At 44.3% G+C, this 23213-nt stretch overlaps 1 protein-coding gene across 2 annotated transcripts in view; it reads right to left on the reverse strand.

The window, feature by feature from the left end:
- LOC135904104 (elongation factor-like GTPase 1) overlaps positions 1 to 23213 on the reverse strand; it is a 155886-nt gene that overhangs the window by 114404 nt on the left and 18269 nt on the right. The window contains exons 9-18 of one of the 2 annotated variants that reach the window (XM_070531876.1): positions 23094 to 23173; positions 19929 to 20065; positions 18712 to 18831; positions 12800 to 12899; positions 11077 to 11201; positions 10443 to 10588; positions 10227 to 10368; positions 7943 to 8222; positions 5488 to 5620; positions 3715 to 4573 (exon numbers count right to left, since the gene is read on the reverse strand). In XM_070531876.1, coding sequence (XP_070387977.1) covers positions 3715 to 4573; positions 5488 to 5620; positions 7943 to 8222; positions 10227 to 10368; positions 10443 to 10588; positions 11077 to 11201; positions 12800 to 12899; positions 18712 to 18831; positions 19929 to 20065; positions 23094 to 23173 — 2122 coding nt within the window. Of the gene's footprint in view, positions 1 to 3714; positions 4574 to 5487; positions 5621 to 7942; positions 8223 to 10226; positions 10369 to 10442; positions 10592 to 11076; positions 11202 to 12799; positions 12900 to 18711; positions 18832 to 19928; positions 20066 to 23093; positions 23174 to 23213 lie in introns of both variants that reach the window. The other variant, XM_070531875.1, reaches the window with a different exon arrangement.

The raw sequence follows: 23213 nt of genomic DNA on the forward strand, positions 1-23213 counted from the left end.
AAAGAAATGACCCTATAGAGTTACGCTTCTTTTTTACTGGTAAATACATTCCCAAAAAACATTACCTTTTCACACCAACGTTCAGTACATCACCACACTGCGATCATATGATACATTTTTTGGCTGCTAGATAATAAGCGAACAAGAAAAGATACGAAGCATGTGAAGTCGACAGAAGTAGGCACCCATCATGCCAGCTTTTCTGCAGTACTCGCCCACTTGTGTCCCGTAGAAATGCCGGCACACATTCAATTTCGCCTTCTGGTACCAGCAAACCTCCTCTCGGGTTGTCACAGGCTGCATTCACGGCTATATTCAAAGCTATCACCGCCAACTTTATTGCAATAAGCACCTTCACCTACAGCATGTGTGGCTAACTGCCCTTGGAAGTGTACAGTGCACTTTAAGAGACGACAACGCAAACACACCACCGTTCCCTGCTGCAGGCGGCACGAAGTGAGCATGATGTTTAACTCTAGCAGAATCATATTCTGGTGTTGCCTACCAGCTCGAATGTGTTTGGTTTTCGTGTGCTGTACGCAATTAAGAAACGACAATGCATCCATCCGACAACGTCTGCCGCATTGTACGACAGCATCCAACAACGCGTGACTTGTCTGGGGACACTTGGACTGTGCTTTAAAAAGATACAGGATAAAAATCCAAGAATATTGAGAAAGCACCACAGCTGCATTCCCTAAGACACTATTGCTCTTGTATATAGCCATTATTTGCATTATTTTTGAGTGGATGGCGTTATTTTTGACGCTCTGTGAGCGGCCACTGGGTCACATGCAACACGTTCCCAACAACAATCTGGCGGATCTGACGTCATATCTACCTTCAGCAGCGACGGGGCGAACTGACCAGCTGCACGCTGTTTTGTTTTCCCCACGTTGCGCCGTGCACAATGTTTAGTGAGAGTGCTGGCATGAGCGAAGATGATGACTCCGACTTCAATGAGCGACCTACTGAACGACCATGTACGATAAAGGCATATGCGTATGATCCGTCCGCGTCATCTAGCGACACTGATGACGACTCACTGTAGCAGCCCCCTCCGCGGTGCCAAGGGAACCTCGACCAGCAGCGTGGTAAGTGTTTACGCCGTGCATTGCATGAATGCGCGTAGATATTGAGATATCAGGGGCGGCATCATAAGTGGAAACCATATATAAATGTGGTTCCTGCAGCTCGGGTCACAAGTTTGCACTTGTCATGAATGAGAAGGCCAGCTGCTCCGTACAGAGTGGAGACACCCATGGCATATACTATGGCATTGGCCACGCGAATTGCGGACGCCATAGTAGACGCCTTTGGAGGATGTATTGGCGGACGCATTGCTGGCGCTTGCATCTTGAAAGCATGCAGCAGACCCTCGGCATCCTGTGGCGTTGACACAGCTGCTCCTCACATAAACCACAAAACCACAAGACGAAAGACGAGATTCTTTAACAGTTCACACGAGGAAGCAGTACGAATTGGATGGTCGAGCAACAAAGCAAATGCGTTGCAGCAAATGTCAAATTCTTCCTTTTGCACGCTCAGTGCGGGCGATCGCTCGCTATGGGCGGGAAGCAGTGAGGCAGGCAAGTGTGATTACTTTTCGCTCATTTCTGCTCAGGAAGAGTGTTGTTTTGGTCCCTCTCAGTGTAATGGGGAACCAGCGCTGGATAGGCGGCGCGTCGAAAAGAGTGCGTTGCACGCCGCCCTGGCGACGAAACGCGGCATATTTCAGCCACACAACCAAACGACACACACATATGAAGCCGTATTATAGTTCGTATGTTTCCGTTTTCGCACCGCTTCAAGTGGAGTTTTTGTAAAGAAGCTAGCGCTATCAAGTGAAGAAATGACGAAAGAAGCTTTTTAAGCTTTAAATATTTTTCACAGTGCGTCGCGGCGAGCACGTGTGTTTCTTTAACGGTTGCGTCGTGTATCGATGCCACGCTTGCGTGGCTGCCTGCCTCGCAAATCTAGCAGTTATGGCTCCGGTCGTGCTGCGCTATGGTTTCGTAAGTATTAGCTGGCCTGAAGATATTCCATATTTCTCTGGCTAGACATAAAAAATTCTGATGTTACTTCGCCACAGCAGTCAATGGAGAAGAAAGCTTTATCGCATCAGCTGACTCGCGCAAGCAAAGGTTTGAGTGCTCCGCTGCTTGATCCTAACAATCCTGGCTACATTTAGCACTAATTACATAAATTTGCCGGATGCATCTCAGCGCCGAGTCCTTATCCGCATGCGCATTTCTATAAACACATAGGTGGCTAATTAGTCGCGCGTGCGCCGGCATTATGCGCATACAACTCGTATTACAAGGCAGCTTCCCTCCCACATAATTCTTGGCAATGAATGGATAATTTTTACCTTTCGTATCGTTCACTTGGTGCGGTGGCGTTAGAAGGGGCTTGGCGGTGGCATTGCGAAGGAAAAAAATGGTACATATGCCGGATGGTGCATGCTATTGCTCATTTTGTTTTCGACGAAATACCGACTGCAGATTCTGCTGTTTGGTACTGTCTGCCATGGCTGACCATCTTCACTATCGAATAAACCAGGGATACACGCGAAATTTGATTTAGAAACAAGCCCGACACCGCTTGACAGGGCGACAAGACGGGAGCTTACTCCGCTCTCCTGACTGCTTGGATCCAACGCCGCCTCCGTTTTTGTTCGTAGGGTTTAGATGGAAAGACGCAGAAGGATACATCCTCCCTCATCCCGACTTAGTTGTGGCACTTGTATAAGCAACAGTATCGTCGGCGCCGTTTTGTTTTCCTTCGACTTTAAGGGCACGCAACGCAATTTTCATCCGCGGGGGAGGCTGCATTGTGCACGTTCTGGCCGCCAGGGCGGCGCTGCAGGCGGCGCTGTGAAAACTCCAGCGCTGGTTCCCCATAGCTATAATTGGAGCCAGAAATTTCAGCAACAAATTTTTTATTCTGTATCTTTTAATGACTCCTGAAATGCTTCACATTATGTAGACTCCACTACAGTTGAGTCTGCAAAATTTTTTAGTGACTTCAAATCATTTGTTGTCCTGGTTAGTGCATTTTTTCTCATGCTTTCTTACAAATTGTACGGACCAGGTCCTACTGTATAGCTTGGTAAGTCCCTGTGAATGTTTCTAGTATCTAACCACTTGCAATAAATTATGATGCATACTTTCAGTGTACTAATTCAATTACTGAACTGAATGTTGCAGCATAGGCTGTCTAGAGGAACCAGATGTTCAATGCGAAAAATTTGCTACCATTTCCTCAAGAAATCCTCCTTGAGGACATCACTTACATTGTGTTCTAAGTGGATGGAACTGCAGTACCAGATATCAATATCTGGGGGGGGGGGGGGGGGGTTGGTACACCTGTTTTCCGTAATGCCTTCACACCACACTATGGTCAAATGCACTGACAAAATGGGCAAGAGAAACTAATTGACTGATTGATTGGTTGATAGAGTGACCAAAGCTGCACAGGTTTAATATAAGAGGCCCTGTAATGAATCATTGCATATTATTAATTTGATCACCATCTATGATGTGTATTAAAATCTAAGCACGGAATCCTTTTGTCCAGCATCCTTGAAACAGCTGAAGTGCCAGATGATCAAAAAGACATGTAACTTAAACTACATTATGTGAAAGTTAGAATTGCATCACAATGCATTGATTTAGGATGTGACATAGAGAAGAATTTGGGTGGAACACTCACGAAGTGCGTCTGAAGTGGCCTGGATGGTGCAGCTGTACATGGCACAGAGGAGCCGTTGAGGCTGGACCTGAAACGCACGTCTACAGCCCTCTTTGACAGTTGAGATGATCTGGCCAGAGAGTGGTCCGTAAGTCCCTGGATCTTCCACAGACAGGTCCAAATCCCACTGATCCACCACAAACGCAACGCCCATCATTGGCTCTTGGCACAGGGGGCCCATCAGTGTGGCCATTTGGAAGCCACTCACAAAACTGTGATCATAGTCGGCCAACGTCTTAACTCCGCTTGAGAGGGGGCCTGGAGAAGACTTAAGGTTGTGCTTGTTGTCTGGTTTGTCACCACCACTACCACCACCATATTCACATATGTGACTGCTCTTCGACTGCACGTGTGGCTCCAAACCTGCTGGAGAACTGCTGTCGTCAGTATGAGTTAGCTGCAAAGCTTTCATGCCTGTAAGGTCTACATCACCCTCCTCCTGCCTAACTAAAGTGGTGCGCTGCAGGCCTTGTTGAAACACTGCAGTTCTTTTAAACCTAGGAATCCTATTAAGAAGCACATTGGGCCCACACCTACGTGGGCCAACAGACCAAATTTGATCTATTGTCTCATCCGGCCAACCGGCATCTGTAAATGCCTTGGCCAAGTTCCTTTGAAGTTCAGTAATGTTCTTTGCCAGAGATTCTGGCAGCTTCTGGCTAGACAATGCCTGATCATAGTCTCGGATGAGTGATGTGTGCTTCTCGAGCAGCTCTGTGACCTCCTGTGGTAGTGATTCCGCTCGCAGTTTGATTGCAACTTGACGGTTTGGAGTGAATATTGTTACAGTCCCATCCTCTGCAACACTGTCATCGGCCTCCTGAAAGACAAGATGAATGCTCTTGAATGCTGCTTAGTGAAAGAGGTTGTTAGCAGTTACACCTGCATTCCAAGCCGACAAATATGTGTTATAAAAACAGGGACGTTAAAATCATTGTGAGGCATGAACTTTATTGGAGGAGGAGGACACAAGCCAACATGAATATACACTTCCCATGTGACGCAGCATGGCAATAAATGCATTGAAATGAGAGAATCGAATATGAAGTAAACATTTTTTATTTGCCCTGTTTGCATTTTGGTTATGATGGCATGTACCACAGCTTTTCATAATTAGTTGCCATTTTCTGGATTTTTTGAACAACAGATGGCCTTTACCAGTTACTACCACAACCAAAACAAATTGCAAAACAGCTCTTGCCGCAATTCTGATAAACCTTCTGCCCTCCTCCTCCTTTTTTCTTTTTGGTGCTGACGTTTGTGATCAACTTGTTCGCAGGCTGCACACCCCTTGCAATGTGTGATTGCGATTCCGTCACATGCGATCAAATCGCACCACATGAAATGGCCTTCACATTGCACCAGACATTCATGCCCACAAGAACCATACATTGTTGGCATCTTTGGAGGTCTGGAATTCTCATCACAGATTTGTAGTCTTTAAGATTTATATAAAATATCCTTTAGTTTTTCTTTATCAGTTGTAGTTGGTGGATATGATCTATAAGCCCCCCCGCAAAAAAAAGAAATGCAGGAAAGAACAACAAATGAGTACTTACAATGTGCAATAATAAAAATTTGCAGTGAGAAGCTTGCAAAAGATTCAGTTAGGTTAGCATGTTCAAATTCCGCACAACAAAGTAAGGAGACAATTAGTGGCCGAATAGCACTTTCATGAAAAAAAAAAAAAAGATATGAGCAGCAAAGGGAATGAGAGTAATCAGAGGGCCTTACATCCTTTGGTGCCTTCTGTATGGCGTTCTTGTCCTCTATAGCCTCATTCACCATGTCCACTTTGGGTGGTTCCACAATGGTCTCACGAAAGGGCACAATTGGGTCTGACACATTGATTTCCACTTTGGCAAACCTGCATGGCAAAATTAGGAGAAGTGGACCACTGCCCTGACGGTTGATGGTCTACAAAACAGTATCAGATGAGACAGTAAAGCTACATAAGCATCACATTAAAGTGTGACCATCATCTGTGGTGCTCCCTTCAGCATGCTGCAGTCGCTGTCGCTTACCAGCAGTTGGCAGTGTTATCTGTAAAGCAGACGAAAGCAGCTGTGGGCAGTAAATTTGAATAAATATAGTGAAAGCCACTTACAATGTGTTACATTTGTGAAACAGTTTATGTCCTCTGTTAGCGGCAGCTTGTGCACCCTTTTGACATTAGTGTTTGATGGCAAGACAAGCTGCTATAAGCCGATAAACAGTACAGGCCTGTGCTGATTATGCACAGACCTGTCACATGGTTTTTGGTGCACATGTGCAATACTTAAATGCGAAACGATGTTTATGTGAGTGACTAGCCAGCAGATGGAGACTTGCACATTGCTATTAGTCTAGAAATGCATGTGCACATGCCTGCTTTTGCACACTGCTGTATTGCTACACATGGAAGCAGCATAGTGGTTAACCAAGTATACTGTGTGTTTTCATTTATCCTTTCAATATGTGTGAGTGAACCAGCACAAAAGCCCATGCTTTCAAGGCAAAGTCGAATCTTACGATAACAGAGTAGCATAGCAAGTAAAAAGAGGCTATTAGTTGTTTCCAATACTTGTTGCAGAAGAAGATGGGAAAATCTGAGCATCAATGTCAACAGAACCATGCAAGCAGTACTCAAGCACCTCCCCCTTGTCCACCAGATGCACTGCAGCAAAACTTGTAACTTCATGTTTGTGACAGTGTAATATCATAACTTTTCAATTTTACTCGCATTAACATACACAATGCAGGATATGGTAACACCAATTTGATAAACGAGGACTGATATGAATGGTTCCACTACTAATTGAGGCGACATTTTGTTTGTTTGTGAAAATGTAACAGCGTTTTCACAGTTAAATAGTACAATAGTAACCTGCATGCAAATAAAAGTTTCCATTGATATAACTGATCATAAGTGAACACTTATGAGTTTAGCTAGTTTACATAAGTACAACTCCAAATCAAACAGCTGCAAACAACTGCAAAAGTAAACAATTGAATTCCTTCATTGCATTAGCTAATTTACTATAATAACAGGAGTTGCAAAACTGAGTTCTGAGGAAGCAAAAGGTTCTGTGGATGGCTTTAATGGTTTCCATGAGCACTCCACTCAATGCATACACGTCACTGGCCCTCTCCCCTTTTCTAAAGCGGGGAAGTGGCTGTTAAGGAGCAGGACAATGTATGTTTCTGCTACAATCAAGGAGCATGGTTTAGTGAGTAAAGGTGTTGGAGGAGAGCAGCAGTACAAAACAAGGTAAAAAAGAGGTAAACAAAGTATACAAGTGGACCCCATCACCAAAGCTTGCTGGGTAGTCGACAAGGTTCATAATGTGAGCATGTTGGTCAGACACTGAATTGGGATGAACTGTAGCCATACACCGGGGAAATGATGCGACAAGTAACCAAGAGGCACTGTATGTTTGTCGTTCCTGGTAGTCTCCACGTCCTGGTATTGCACAACACTTCATCCTAATTCACTATTGCTAGTAATGTTGGCTGAAGTAAGCACTGAGGACATAGTGTGGTGTACTGAAAACCAAACCGTGGATGCTCCAGTGTTTCATCAGTAACATAGTGAGCATTTGCTGGAAAGGATGCATTAACTGTTCCAGTGCTTGTGAATTGTAGCCACTACTAGTCTATGCATGATGGTAGGGGATACAGTACCATCTCTTGCAGGTCGGGCTTTCTTAAAAAAAAAAAAAGAATTGAGGGCATGCCTGAGGCAGTGCAGAAGTCAGGATGGCGGAGAACACTAAACAGTGCGATGGAAGTACATTTTATTGAGGAAAAAGGATCAAGACCTGTCTAAATAATTGCATCCATTACCATGGCTGAAGTGCTATATTAATCAATTCACATACACAAATCTCTGATACAAAAGTAGGTATGATGCTTTCTTTTGCTGCAATCCCTGAAAATATATGAAAATAGTGGAAGTGGCCAGACATGATGAAAGCCAGCACTCAAACGTCTGCAATTATTAGAGTATGGCTATCGGGAAGGCAAGGACATGACACTTCCTTGGCACCTTTTTCTTACACTTGATAGGGTTCTTTGAAGCAATAATGATGTGGAGCCTATGGGGTGACATCAATGCTTCATAAAATAAGGCTCAGCTGCACAAGGGCAAAGACAGTGCGTTGCATTCCATAGCGCTACACCACCAAAAAGTAAAGAACTGTGCGCATACCTCTCAGTGAGGTCGTTAAGGCATCGCTCCAGGTGCACCTCCCCGGCGGTTAGCAGCACATGCTCGCCTGTCTCCTGGAGAAGCACCTGGACACAGGGGTCAGCCTGGTGCAGCAGCTTGAGGCCTCGCACCAAGGTGGCCATGTCAGCTAGACGCCGCGGCTCAAGGGCCACCCGCAGGATAGGTGTCACTGGGCCCCGCATGTCCGCAAAAGGGGCACAGGCTGCACAACTGGACAGTGTGGCCGTGCGCAGCACATGTTCCTCAAGGCCGCCTATGCCTTAAGATGTACGGACAAAGAAAGGAAGCAACCAGAGAAAACGGCTTGGATCGTTAGCTCTTACCAAAAACGTACTTCTTAATACATTGCTGCACTTCCCTATTCCAGAGTTTATATATTCGCGGACAACTTTCTGCAATGAAGGACAAGCTATGGAGGCAAAGTACACGCAAGCAAGAACATTCCTGAAAAAAAGTCCCAGATTCTCATCAGCGTTAGCTTAAGCTGGAGATAAGGAAACATAAACATCCCATTTAAAAGAGCAACATACTGAGTGTTAAATTTGACTTGGTTGTCTGTGTTTGTCTTCTGTGTTCAGGAAAATGCAAAACCATTGCATGTGAAAGTGATGCTGATTCGGTATCTGCTCCACGAAAATGAAAGCACTGTGAAACGCTGCCGCACTACTTGGAGCAGCTATACACGTGCAGAAGCTCCATCCCTGTAGCTTTCCTTTCATTGCCACAGAAAGATGCTGATGAGTATAGTTGCCCATGTGACAAAGCTGTTGCAAACGTAAGCAGATGCACCTATATTGTATACAGTAGACTTCAGTCAACTGGACTATAGTTAATTTTATTTTCTTTATTAATTTGATCTTGACCGAAGGTGCCAGTGGCACCCATGCATTTCCATGGGCTCAAAATTTCGTTATTTCCATCCTAAAATTGGCCTTCACCAACCAGTTAACCCGAAATTGACCAGTTAGCATGCACGTGCCAGGCCTCTATGGTGACTCCAATGCCTATTTTCGGACTGCCCCAAGAAAGTTTTCAAGCAATAATGGTAGCTCACAATGTCTGACTACGGTACTTACTCGATTATAATGCTTCTTTTTTTCCCCCAAGAAAATTGAACCGAAAACCACGGTTGCCACGTTTGTATGCTTTGCCGCATAACACAGCTGCATTACGGCGAAGCTAATTTTCAAAAACCGCGTGGCGAAGCTGATTTTAGGAAACCGGCTGCCACTGTGCAGCACATATTAGACCCTTGCCCATTCTTTTTTCTAAGAAATCGGGTGTGTGTTTGATTTCTAAATTGTTTAGAAGCTTTAATGTTATCACTGTGTTAGCTTTCAGCTCTGGAGACACAGAAAGCGAGCGCGCATTTGGTACGGGCTGTTAGAATAAAACAAATATTGCCAAATAAATCAGCACTGCGTTTTGAAGTATTTTTTTCTTCATCTTTCTTAATTTGACCTGCCCTATAATTCTACCAATTTCGTCGGTCCTGTCAGGGTCAAATTAACAGAAGTCAACTGTAGTCACATTTTTCTGTAAGCTAGATCTTGAGTTAGTGGCTTTGGTAAATGCTGGAAATTTATTGAATTTAAGAGAGAAAGATCAATTCTAACAGCTCTAGAAAGCAGATTTTCAATTTAGGACCTTGATGTTTCCTGAAAAATTGACAAAAATCGGTAAGTTACAAAAATTAATAGAAACCTGAAGTTTACAAATCAATAACTCTGCACCAAAAAGAGATAGCATCACCGTTCCCTTAGCTGCACCTGTTAGGGCATTTTAACTGCACAAATATGATAATATAAATTTACAGCTTACGTGACACGGTTACAATGTTTACAAGGGTTTTGCAAAAGTCCTACGTGCTCTGAAATTAGTAATATATTTCTGGGTGGTTTATAGTGCAATATATCAATTTTGTCCTCTTTATATGTGTTATTAGGTGCAGTTTGTAGAATTGTGATATCATTCTTCATTGCTGAGTTACAGGAGTTGAGAACTTGGTACTTCAGATTTTTGCAATTTGGCAATTTTCAACAATTCCTGTAAAGTAACTGACCGGATAAATAAAGGAGCTGCTTTCTACAGCCACTGGGCTTTAACTTCCTTCTTTTAAATGGAACAAACCTTATCAGAATCGGTGCTGTGATCTCTGAGAAAAACTATTTCTCCATTCTGATGTATAGATAGGAGCTCCTGAGCTGAAGCTTCCTCTTAACGTTGGTGTGCAATGCAAGCAAATGCCTGAACAAGGGCTCACCAAGAATATTCCCTGCAGGAACACAGTTCAGCTGCTCCAGTTCCCTTCCCATAAGCAGATAAAGCTTCTCTACAGTTGCTACGGTGACATGTTCTTCTGGGCCTAAGTCCTTCAGCCTCAGAGCAGGATCAACAGTTGCAGCCTGCAAGGCATAAGAGATCAACTGTCCTGATGCCACCAAAGGAGACACGTGGAAATTGAACTATTGGTATGCACCTTCTCAAGGAATTTCCCAGGATCATGCTTTGGGCCAAGCACATATACTTGCTGGCCACGTTTCAGCGTGCCACTGAACACGCGGCCAAATGCTATGAATGTAGAGTCGTCCTCGTCACTCTCCTGAGAAACATCGTCTTCCTGAACTGCTGTAAGAAGCAGGAAAAGTATAGTCACATGCACATTCACATGCCTGCAACACATGATCTAACATAACAGCATCTGCTGCTAGAATCTTACAAAAACAGAAACTTTAATTTTTTCTTAATTCGTGAAAATGAAATGTTGGATGAAGGCGTCCTAAAAGGTGGTGTCCAAATCCTTGCTCCTGGGACAGATCTCTTTGCGTAAAAAAGTGAATCACGACGGTCATGCTTTAGCCAAGTGTGTGTGCTGGAAGCAATTGCGGAGCTGCCAAACGTCATAGACGGCATGTTTTGGACACCACCTAATGGATGACGAAAGACTGACTAAACGTGCCAGATGTCAAATCTTGCCTAACAGGTTGTAAGACAGAAAGAAAAAGAAGAACAAGCTCTCATAGTATGTGTCAAGTAAAAAGAACAGGCATACATTAGATTTTGACTGATGTAAAATGAGCACTGGAATAATGTGGCAAAACCTCAATTCGCACCATCATCGCCATTCTTCTGAGCATCAGGTGTTGTAACCGAGTCCACTGCCGCTAAGGCCATTCGCTCTGCATGACGCTGCCGAGCCTGCTCCCTTCGCTGAGCAATCTCTTCAAGACTGAGCACCCTGCAAGAAGCAGGCTTGTAAGATGGGATAACCAGCTGAAGTTCCTCATAGAATGACTCAATTTAGGACACATAACAACAATGAATTATCAGCACTGTTGTGCTGTGTGCTCAAGTCCTCATGATTACGTTGTGTAGTGAATTAGTTTGTTCGAGGACTAACTGCGAGAGACAAGAATAACACAACAGAACCATTCCATAACGAATCAAAAGAGAACTGAGCCAGTCAGCCGCCTGAAGTCGGCTGTTACAAAAATGTATAAATAAATGAGAAACTAAAACTGACTGAAATACTTGGTTGTCGTTTTACAGAGTATACAGGGTCTCCTAACTAATGTTAGCCTATCTCAAATAACAATGGAACCTGTGCATGCGAAACTGATGCAGTGGTCTTTGCAGCCACCTCGCACAACTTGAGATGCATGTTGTATGGCAGTTGTCAGTTGACTAGCTAAAATTGTTTAATACTTCACACCGTAACAACTGCACTGTCAAATGTCCTGCAACATCATCCTGGCTCCATTCCTGGTCCAGAGCCTTCATCAAATTGACAGGACACTGAAAATCTTGGAGTCTAGCATAAATGCATTATAAGCACACTCATGCACAGGTTATTTATTAATACATGTACTGCAAAAGAGTGCAAGTGCATACTGCTAACATCAGTGATACAAAAAAAAAATTATGTGGCTGCCAGCACAATCAATGACTTGTTGCATCGATGAGGCCCCCAAATTCAAGGACACATTTGAGATCGAGCAGTGATGGCACACTGTCTGGTCGCCACAGGATAATTTCTTACTTCCATTGACTTTCTTTTCAAGAGAGCATGATGCAAACAATTTGATCTGATGCTTTCAATGATGGCTTAAAGCTTTCTGCTTTAACACAACCCAAAAAGTTATGCAGATCCCAGATCTGTGGGAATTAATGTCACGTGGAGCATTTTGCAGGCAGCTGGCTATCTATCAGGGCTCACTCAGGGCTCTTCGAGTTACAAGATGGGTGAACGTGTTTGTGCAAAGCCTCCACATGACAACAGAAGCATGACGACATCATGTCATGTCATACACGCATGTCATGTGAACATGTCATTCATGTCATGTCGCGTCATGCATGCATGTCATGAATATCCTGATATATATATATGCAGTCAAACCTTGATATATCGAATCTTGATTTAACGAAATTCATGATGTAATTAACTATTTTCATTTCTCAATCTTGGTTTAATTGAAAATTGTGTATTTTTTCGTGAATTAACAAAGTAATTTAGTGACCCGGTTTTGCTTTAACGAATACTTTGGCCCTTTCAAGCATGCACTTGGTACCTGTATGGCTGGTAAATCTAGCAAAAAACTATAAAAATGTCAGCTGTTGAAAAAGTTGTTTACAAGCGTACCTCCACATGAAAAGTTCAAGTGGAAGAAACGCCGTCGACGCATATCCTGTCCTTTCTTACTTCTGTCCTCACCTTGCAAGGATTGCGGACAATCAAGTGTAAACCGGCTCAATTTATAGCGCTAAAAAACACATGATGCTGTTAGTATACACCATACAACTATGTAAACAGAAATTAACTAAGAAAACAAGACAAACCTTGTTCTGTTTTCAGGAAGCTGTTTTCTCTCCACTGCTACCATTTTGGAGATGCAGACGATCACTGGGGCTTCATCACATGGTGAGCAATCTAGAAAAGCTGTCGTAAACGAATACACTGGTCAAAAGTTTTGACAACCTGACTAAAAAGGTTCAAAGTTAGAAGGACAAAAACATGACATGTAGAACACACATTATACAAGACAGTGGAATGGCTACTTCAATTAATATAAATGAAAACCATTGCAACAAGTCGACAGCCGTAAGAAATTGAGGAATTGCGAATGAAGTCAGACGACACAGTGAAGTTTTGCCGCATGCAGTAAAGCATCATTATATTGAAGTTGCTCCATGAAAATACTTTGTTATATTCTATATTCGTTATAGGCACACTACCAATATAAAAAAAAAAGGAAAATAGAAAAAGAAGAGGAAAGGAAAAGAAAGAAAGAAAGATATTACGATCGAGTCTATGCGATAAACATGCAAGTGTGATGCCACCGATGGGTCAGCAAAAGGACTCCTGTTCCTTTTGACTTTGACAGTCCATTAGCAGCTTCCCATGTTGAAACATGGCATGTTGCTTTTCTTCTCCTTTCTTTTTCTTTCTATTTGGAAGAATTTGCTGAGGCATTAACCCTCACATTAAGAAAGAAAGGAATAAAAGAAAATTAAACGAAAGCTTCCAAAACCGTTGCTAGTAAGTCTGCATAATTGTTTTGCATACTTTCACAGTGTCGCGAGTTGCCCACATGTTATGTGTATAGGGAGGGGTCCAGTCTTTTACGCATCCGTAAAATGTGGATGCGGAGAACGGATTCAGAGAATGCAGTCTAGTAAGCACCGAGTTTGGATTCCACCGACAGTCAACTGGTGCGCGAGTGTTGCATGCAGTGTTGTGGCACCGGCTGGCGAGTCCTTCGCTGGCTAGAGACGTCACTGAAGTTTAGAATGGCCTAGCAATATTGGCCACGTGTTATGTGTACATGGTGGGGGTTCACTGCCCTCTGCATGCGGGCGGAAACCGTTTGTGTTATTGAGGGGTCAGAAGGTCGGCATGGTGTCGACTGACAAGTCACAGTGTGTGCCGTACAGACGTGGTACGCATGCAAAGAACATATTCGGAGAATGTCGTCCTGTAAAAACTGAGTTCGCATGCTGCCGACAGTCATTATTTTCCCACACAGACAAACCTTGAGTCGGACTGTAGTACCTACAGTAAAACACTCGTTAAACCGTACCCGCTTAAACAGCAATTTCGTTTTAAAAGTAGTAAAGTCAAATCCCTGATTCAGCAGCCATTGAACATAATGTGTTTTGTATCCGCATGAACCGTACCAGCTTATTGCGTACGTATTGGTTAATACATAGTGTTTCGGCTTTTCATTGCGCAAACACGGCGGTGCGTCATCTCCATCAGGCGGCCTGGCAGAACAACAAGCCTCAGAGATTGGAACAACGGCCTCCAAGTGCCCTGTGCACTTGCACTTAAAGCCACATCAACATCAAAATCATTTCGGCGCCAAGCCAGAGAGCGTTGTGGCGTTGTGCAATTAAGGACTCGCATCATGCCGAAGCTGGATAAAAAAGACAGCGGGTGCTCAGCATAGAAGAAAAGTTAGACATCGTTCGTGCTATCGAACATGACACGAAGAAGTCGGGGCTGGCAGACGGCAGGGATCTGCTGTTGACTATGGTGTGTGGCATTTGGAATAAGAAGAAGATGCTCGGCAGCGCTGCTGCGACCGCGAAGAGATGTCAGCTACGAGGTTCGACTTTTTGCCATCGTTGCCTCTGTTGTTGCCGGTGTCGACTAGTGAAAGTGATGAGGATGGCACGGAAAGCGACAGCATGGGTGATTCAGGCCCGGCAGTGCTAGAAGCTGCGCGATACGTCAGCCTCATGATTACAATCGTCATGATGAGAAAAGCACCCTGCAATGGAAAAGACACCCCGTGACTTCCGCAGCACTATCGCGCCTGTACAATGAGAATTTGCAACACCAACGAGGAATCTGCCATGCGAATGTTTGTCGAGAAGAGGGGACTGGCTGAAAAGCTGGCTCGCATCTTCAGTAAGTTTGGGGCCGCTGTCGTCGCTGCTACACCGCCTCGGCATCAGACGAAAATAACCCTTTTGTAGCGCGAAGTGAATAAATAGTGCATGTCTTTCTTCCCCTTTCATCGGGCTCTCTCTGAGTTCGGTTTTTGATAGGTAAGTGGGCGATCTTGTGCTATTTCGGTTAGGCAGTGCCATCGTTTAGTATGTACTTTTTCTGAGCTCCGGCCAACTACGGTTGAACAAGGTTTCACTGTAGTGTTGTGGCACTGGATCCTAAGTCCTTTACAGGATAGAGATGCCGCTGAATATTGAAGTGGCCTGGCAATAAATTGTGCATGCCTAACGCTTTTCACTGAGGCCGTCAATGATCATGTGGAAATAGGAAATGGAAACATAGTTGTAGAAAAAGAAGAAAATGTATTGTTCTCCAATACGTCTACTTTCAGGAGTAAGCTAATTCTTTTGGGCTGTGGCCCTATTGAACTTTTACCTCTCATTCGCAATTACATACATGAGACGGGCCAATGAACCTACTGCCCTTATTTTTGTCTGTTTGAGCTGTGTTAATCCAAGCAATATCCTGACCCTCACTATGGGCTGAAATCAGTATAGCTGATAGATGAATGAGGGTCCTTAGAATGTATGTTAATGGGAGTGTGGGCTGTAATCACATTTACTGACAGATGAGTAAGGCACTGTACAGTAGTCTGGGCTCTAAGTGTCGTTGAGACAGACGAAGAGTAAGACGTTGCTTGCTCTATTGCTCAAATTATAATGAACTTGTTTTATCTGCCATGTATCAGCATAACAACTGTAGGCTAGAGGAAGTGTTACAGTGCTTAAGTCATGCCGGCCTTCAGCTCAACCTGAAGAAATGCCACTTTGGCGCATATCAGCTCATTCTCCTAGGCCATTTTATATCGGTATTTTATAACGGCATTCTTCCTGATGCCTCCAAGCTCCGTGCAGTTACTGATTTTCTCAAACCTTCCTCTATAAAAGAACTTCGCAGCTTCTTTAGCCTCTGTTCTTAATTTCACCGCTTCATTCAGAATTTGGCGTCCATCACTGCTCCCTTGAATAAGCTTCTATGGAGCAACTCAAACAATTATACCTGGTTGCCCACGTGTGACAATGCCTTCCAAGAGTTGCGTCGTCTACGAACGTCTCCGCCGATACTGCGTCACTTCGACACTGCAGCTGCAACCGAAATACACACCGACGCTAGCCGTGTTAAACTCAGCGCTGCGCTCGCTCAGCGCAAAGCTCGATACAACTAGTACGTCGTAGTATAGGCAAGCCGCACCCTCACCAAAGCAGAGATGAATTATTCTGTTATGGAGAAGGAATGTTTGGCCACAACCTGGGAACTTGGTAAATTTTGACCCTACCTCTAATGCTGCCCCTTCGACGTAATTACAGACCACCATGTGCTTTGTTGACTTTCCACGTTGAAGGACCCCTCAGGCCGATTAGCTCGCTGGGCTTTGCAGTTGCAAGATTTCGACGTGCACGTTGTCTACAGGTCTGGCCACCGCCACACCAATGCTGATCCACTTTGCGGTATGCCCATGTCAACCAAAAGTCCTGCTTGCCTGTCTGCCACTGACGAAGTACTTTTGTTCCCAGCAGGCTGCGACATGGCTTCGAAGCAACACAAGGATGCCTCAATTATCGCTGTTATCCGCTTCCTTTCAAACCCGTCAATTCTTCCTCCATCTTCTTGAGCTTTGCGCCGTCAAGCTTCTCCCTTTAAAAACCGGGATGGCCTCCTTTATTGCCGGAACTACCTCTCTGACGGCCGCAAGTGGTTGCTAGTCATACCTCGACATCTTTGTGGTGAGATATGTTCTGCCTTACACGCTGACTCACAGTGTGCACATGGGGGCATCTTCAAGACGTACACCCAGCTTCGCTTCAGGTATTATTGGCGCGGCAAGTACACCTTTGTGTGCAAGTACATTTAATTGTGGCCTCAGTGCCAATGCCGCAGAGTTCCTGATCAGCACGTCTCTGGTGCACTCCAGCCAATCCTGTGTCATGTCAGGCTCTTCAATCGCATTGGTATTGATCTATGTAGTTCCCTTCCCGGCATGGCTTCTGGAAACCACTGGACAGTCGTTGCCATCGACTAGTTGACGCGATACGCGGGAACAGCTGCCCTGCCTGCTGCAAATGCTTGTGATATAGCATCCATCCTCCTGAAAACTTTATTTCCGTCATGGTGCACCTCACAAGCTTTTGAATGATAGAGGACATGTGTCTCTCCCAGAAGTCGTAAGTGCGCTTCCTGCCGAATGTCACATCATTCATCATACCACCACTGCCTACAATTCTCAAATTAATGGTTTAGTGGAAAGATTTAACCGCAGCCTTCATGATGTGCTGACACACTGATTGGGACCTTATTTTGCCATTCATCACATACACCTACAACACTGCACCACAGGCGACCACAATCTTTTCCATCTCGAAGTGACAATGACCACCCGCATTAGCACTTTCTTCCAGATTCCCTTGTGTGGCTTTGGGTTTCAGCTGTTCCTGCTGTCCTCTCATCCAAGCTTATCTCCAAATATCAGGTACCCTACCCTGTTGTAGTGCAGACATCACCTGTGAACTATATCGTCGTTTACCTATAACCATTTCTTGTCCATCTGATCTACATTGCTTCCTGTCTGCATTTGATCATCACTGCCAATCATCATCCTAGGAACTTCGCATTCCAACAAAGAACGAGAAGCAAGAAGACGAACCTGACAACAAAATTTTATTTTGGTGTTGCTGAGTATTGATGCTTTTGCTACCGGAATATATATTTCGAGCTGTGAGCGAACAAATATTCACATCATTGTAAGCAATGTTGTCTCAGATCCAGCATTTCCTTTTTTTTTATAGCAGTAGAAAACTCAATGAAATAATGCACGGCCAATCGTGTAGTGTTTTGTTCACTTCGTCATATCTGATAACTTGTTATATGAGTGTTTGTTATACTATATTTACTTGTGTAAGGCCCACTTTTCTTAAAAATTATTTTATGCACGGTGTAGGCCTTGCACAAAGCAAGGCTACTCACTGAAGTGGGAAACTGTGCTTGGACAACTATGCAGAAAAACGCAACTACTAGTGGCCGACTATGAACACTTTTGATCAGTTGTCCTCATAGCTTCTCATATCCTTGTCGTTTTGACGAGCTGGTTGTCCTTCGTGCCGTTTATTACTGTTTGAGATTCTTGCCTCCTTGAAGCTCTTAATGATAGCCTCGAATGAATGAGCACTACATGCATTTAAAATCCAAGTGCACACTTCTTGCCGCGATGCCCTCTTAGTACACTTGAAAGCATGATGTGGCTAAGCCTGCTAAATAATACAACTCAGTACAGCCGATACCACTGAAGCATACTGAATCTATGTCGTGGCGTAATTACAAACTGGCAAGATATGGTGATGATGACAATGCATTTGTCAACAGTACTGACACTAGTGTCATCTAGTAGTGGCTTGACGAAACGAAATAATCGACACGCGGGAGTGGCTGCCAAGATTGCAATGGCATCCCAGCACTGCCTTGGAGGCCATGCACGCGGCTTATGCATGTGAAGCTAAGTGAAACGTTTTTCCAAATTTTTGTGCTCGAAAGTAGGGGCGTGGGCTTTATAAGAGGGTGAGCCTCACACGAGTAAATGCAGTATCAAGGTTCGACTGTACTAGTCATATTGCATAACGAAATTATGTATGTTCTTAAAGTTAGAAAGTGGCATGTTATAAATTCCAATTTTCACATTATTGTGCATAAAAGTAGCACAAAGAACTCGAATCAAGATATTCTTGAAGGGCAGCATAAAGCATACCTTTTTTCAGCTTGCGTGTCTCATCCGGAAGGGAATCAAATGAGCGTGATGGAGGACACATCAGGGACTCAACTCTTGCTTCTGGAAGCTCAGCAGGACTTGGAATCAGTATCGTCATTTCTAAATTAAAATAATAAAGACAGAACATATATGAACTTATGAGTAATAAATTTTCATAAGCAAATTCTTAGTCATGAAGTGATATATGTATCGTTAGCTTACATGCCAGTCTGCTCAAAGAGCCACGCTCAATATCGGTGCTACATAAAAACATAGGAGCCTGGCTGTTATACCAGGCTGTATTGACAGCAAAAGCCTGGACAGAATTACAGAACCTGAAAGCATGATGTTTGGTTGAGTGTGCGTAGCAATGGCACATCTTCCATCATGTTTGAACTGTTACAGGCCATGACACACAAGTTTGACTAAATAATGAGAATTGTGAGGGCAATACCTAACCCTGACACTTGTGTTGGATTGACAAACGTAGCCACATGTCTATATAGACTCAACAGGAAGTTTTAGAACACGGGTCCCAAGCCTAGAGCGCCCCAATTAGCACCAAGACGGCAAGTTGGGCCAGTTGGTTGGGATTTATAGTAAGGTTCGTTACGGCGCAACACAAGACAAGGACAAAAGAAGGAACATGCAGCGCTGTGTCGTCGTTTTATACCTTCTTTTGTCCTTGTCTTGTGTTGCGCTGTAACGAACCTTACTTTGTGCCCCAATTAGCACCTAGTTTGCACTCCCGGGATATCTCGGCATGGATGCATTTTAGTATAAAGTTCTCGGCTTGCATTATTGCTGTGTAAGCGCCATTACAGCTGCAAAAGAAAATTTTAGAAGTACAGTAGAGTCTCTCTCATATGTTCTGGAAAAAGACAGAAGAAAAAATGTACTAACCAGAAAAAACATACAATCCGAAGTCACAAAAAATTGGCCAGGCTCAACTATAGTTGAGGTCTACACAAGGCGAAGTGTTGTACAAATGTGCAAAGCTTGAAACTTTATGCAGCTCACTTTCATCCGTTTTTAGGGCCTCCTTAATCAGAAGAATGTATCATAATTATTTCTTTAAATAAATAAGAAAGCACCTCAACTTTACAGTATGTTGCGTATTATTATCAATACTATGTAAAAGATATTAGGTACTGCAACAATGCTGATGTTCGTGAGTGGTAATTCTTTTTCTATCTCCAGACAGGAGGCACCATTACCTAAGAAAGCATCAGCCAGTGGTAGCCACTGTGAGCACAACGCTTGAAGCTGGACACGAGGGTCATTGTGCCGAGTATCTCGTGCTGTTAGCGTCACACCAAGGGACTTGACAATTTTCTCCATGGCCGCCTTGTCACTGAAAGAGAGACAGGGAAACACAATGTGAACATGCTGCTTCTTTTAAAAAAAGAATAAAAAAAGAAAACAACAAAAAGGACAGCCTTGGCCATGTTCCTCTCAGATTAAACCATTCATCTTTGGTGTGAAATCAAACAGAAGTCAAGTACAGCAAAAAGGTCATTTTATGCGAAGCATATTACGAGGGCTCAACCCAGCTCCTCAGGCGCGGCGGTGACCATGAAATCACGTGACACCGTGACGTCACGACAGAGGAGAAGTGGCTTTGGCTCAACTCTTGCAAGACGGGCTGGGTGGGAATCGAACCAGGGTCTCCGGAGTGTGGGACGGAGACGCTACCACTGAGCCACGAGTACAACGCTTCAAAGCGGTACAAAAGCGCCTCTAGTGAATGCGGTGTTGCCTTAGAAACGCGCTGTTTCTAAGGCGTGCGTCTCTTGCTCAGGCGCACATTTCGTTGCCGCGCCGAACGCTGCTTTGCTCGACGCTCACCGCGTCCAATGCGGGACGCATAGTCGCTGCCCTGTAGCCCATTGTCTTACACCCCTTGGCGGGTCGACGGGAACGCTGTCGCGTTCCACTCTTGAAGGCGAAGAAGTAATGCATGAGTTGTTTCTTCGTCTAGCCGAACCAAATATAGCCAAGCAACAGCAGTTCACCAGGCTAAACAGTGGTTCAACAACTAAAATAAAGGCTAGTATGCTTCGCATCCTGGGCTTAACCTTACCTAAGCCACAGCCATTTTTTGTACAGAGTGCACTACTAGCAGCATACATAAGCCTAGCTTACGATGAAGTTGGTCAAGCACCTTTAGTACAAGACAAATCACAGGTTGTTATTTATGGTATCTCTGGGGTCGAGAGGCCAAAAAATTTCAACGACGCTTATTTAAAAATCAAATCAAATAATGGGGTTTAATGGGCTATGAGACATGCTGTAGTGGAATGCTCCAGATTAAATTAAGCCAACTAGGGTTCTTTAATGTGCACGTAAATATAAGTATGCAAGCAGTTTTACATCCCCCCTCTTCTTATCTGAATGCAGCCCCAGTTACTGGGAATCAAAGCTGCAACCCCATGCTCAGAAGCAGAGTGCTATAGGCATCCTGCCGCACAGTTTATGTGCGACCCCTGTGCTACCTGCAACTGACACCCTGGGGCAATGACCAGATGCTGTTCGTCAACTGTCATCTCTAAGTCGAGCATCTTCCTCGACCCCAGCGCTCGATTTCTCTCCTGGTGGTAGCACGCAGGCGAGCATTTCCAACACTCGCCTGTGAGATCACACTCGTGCAGATCGTGGAAGGTGTTGCCTGCGATGGCTGCAGTTGTGCATTATTGTCGAGTCAACTTTCATTCTAGCGATGGAAATGGGCTGACACAACTGCGGCAAAACTAATGCTTGCCAAGGAAATCTTATGAGACGGGCAGATGACAAAGCAAACCGCACTCTAACTAAACTTTTGCTTTCCAGAGCATGGGCTACGCTGCAACCACGTCAGGATGCTCTGCACATTTTCTCGTGATCATTGAGCTAAACAGAGTGAGTGTGCAAAGTATGGTGAATAACAGATGGATGAGTGATGACGCAAGTCAGTCGTTTGGAATGGCCTCTCATTTTCATCAGTTCCCCAGCGGCCAGCGGCGGTGACGCTGGTGCAATAAATAAAACTGTCCTAGTGCCCTCTGGCCAGCGCAAGGTGCCTACAGTCAACCCACATATAACAGCACCAGTTTTTAACAATATACCGCATGTAACAATGAGCAGCCCATGCACGGTCAACTTTGGTATGTGCTCTATGATAAACTATAACGCTTAGTACTACAGTGATCCTGTGCCACGTTATTTGCTATATGTAACAATTAAATCTGGTTACGATGTGTGTGCACTCCAAAAGAAAGAACATGAAGTCCTTGAAAAAAAAAGAAAATAGCAAGCCCCATTGCCGTACTTGCCTTTGTGCCCTGTGCATCTCCCTCCTATGCATTGCCTCGAGGGTGGGGGAAGCGGAACAACCCCACCCCAAGCCCTTTTGTCACACCTGCTTTTGGGGCGCACCCACCTTGCACAGCATGCCTACATCGCACTGCCTCAATTAATGAACACCAGACTGCTAATTGAACTAGTTAGAATGTTGGATTCACGGTTACAAAATTCAGCGCAAACACAAGTGTCATGCATTTCCTTCTTTGTCCCTTGTGTTCTTTGTACCTCGTGTTCGCACTGAATTTTCGTAACCAAGGAAAAAATGTCAGCCCCTTTGTAAAGTCCTCCTTTCTGACAAGCACTCCACAGCGTTCGGCATGGCATGGCACGCTTTTGTGGTGCTCCTCTCCCGTCTCCATTCCACCCACTTGCTGACATTATAGGGGTGGAACGGAGACCAAAGAGGGGCGAGTAAAGCATGCCGTGTGGGATGCGCAGCACTAAGATAAGGGTGGTGAGGTGCCTCGCACTTCTTTTTCCCCCTGGATTCCGCATTCCTTTTCTTTTCCATGCAGACACCGAGAAGCCAATAATGCGGCATGAGAATATTCTAGTAGGTAGGTTATTTTACCATAGAACACACCCAAAAGTTCAGGGTGGGGAACCCACACATTGTTACATTCGAGTATTCTTAAAACTGGCAATATAAATGGATTGACTATGCTTTTTTCTGTCTAAATAAAATGTTTTAATGTTTGTCCCCTCTGCTTTTTTTATGCAACCCATCTATAACAATTATTGGTTATAGCAACAGGATTTTCTTAGCACTTGAATATTGGCACACTGACGCGAGTGTTAGTACATATACAGAGTATACTGTAAAAAAAAAAAAAAGACTGCATGGGGAAGAGACTAGATAAAACAAGAGACACAGTCTGCCTCTTTTATGTATTGTTGTCTTTACACTGCAGCAACACTGCTATACATGTAGTGATACACCAGCACTAACAAATGTTACAGAGATTAGTGCACAAACATGGTTGAAGGACACGAATGAATGCTACAGTGCAATTATAGAAAAAAGTAAGCTGTATACGTACCGTCTACAGAAGACAGCATCGTACACCTTCCAGAGGTTCTCTAGAATCAGCTGGGCAAACAGGGGCTTCTTGCATTTGGCCTTAAAGAGGACAGCAAGCATGAAAAACTGGCGTGAGGCA

The sequence above is a fragment of the Dermacentor albipictus genome, chromosome 1 (assembly GCF_038994185.2).
Source record: "Dermacentor albipictus isolate Rhodes 1998 colony chromosome 1, USDA_Dalb.pri_finalv2, whole genome shotgun sequence".
Classification (NCBI taxonomy): domain Eukaryota; kingdom Metazoa; phylum Arthropoda; class Arachnida; order Ixodida; family Ixodidae; genus Dermacentor; species Dermacentor albipictus.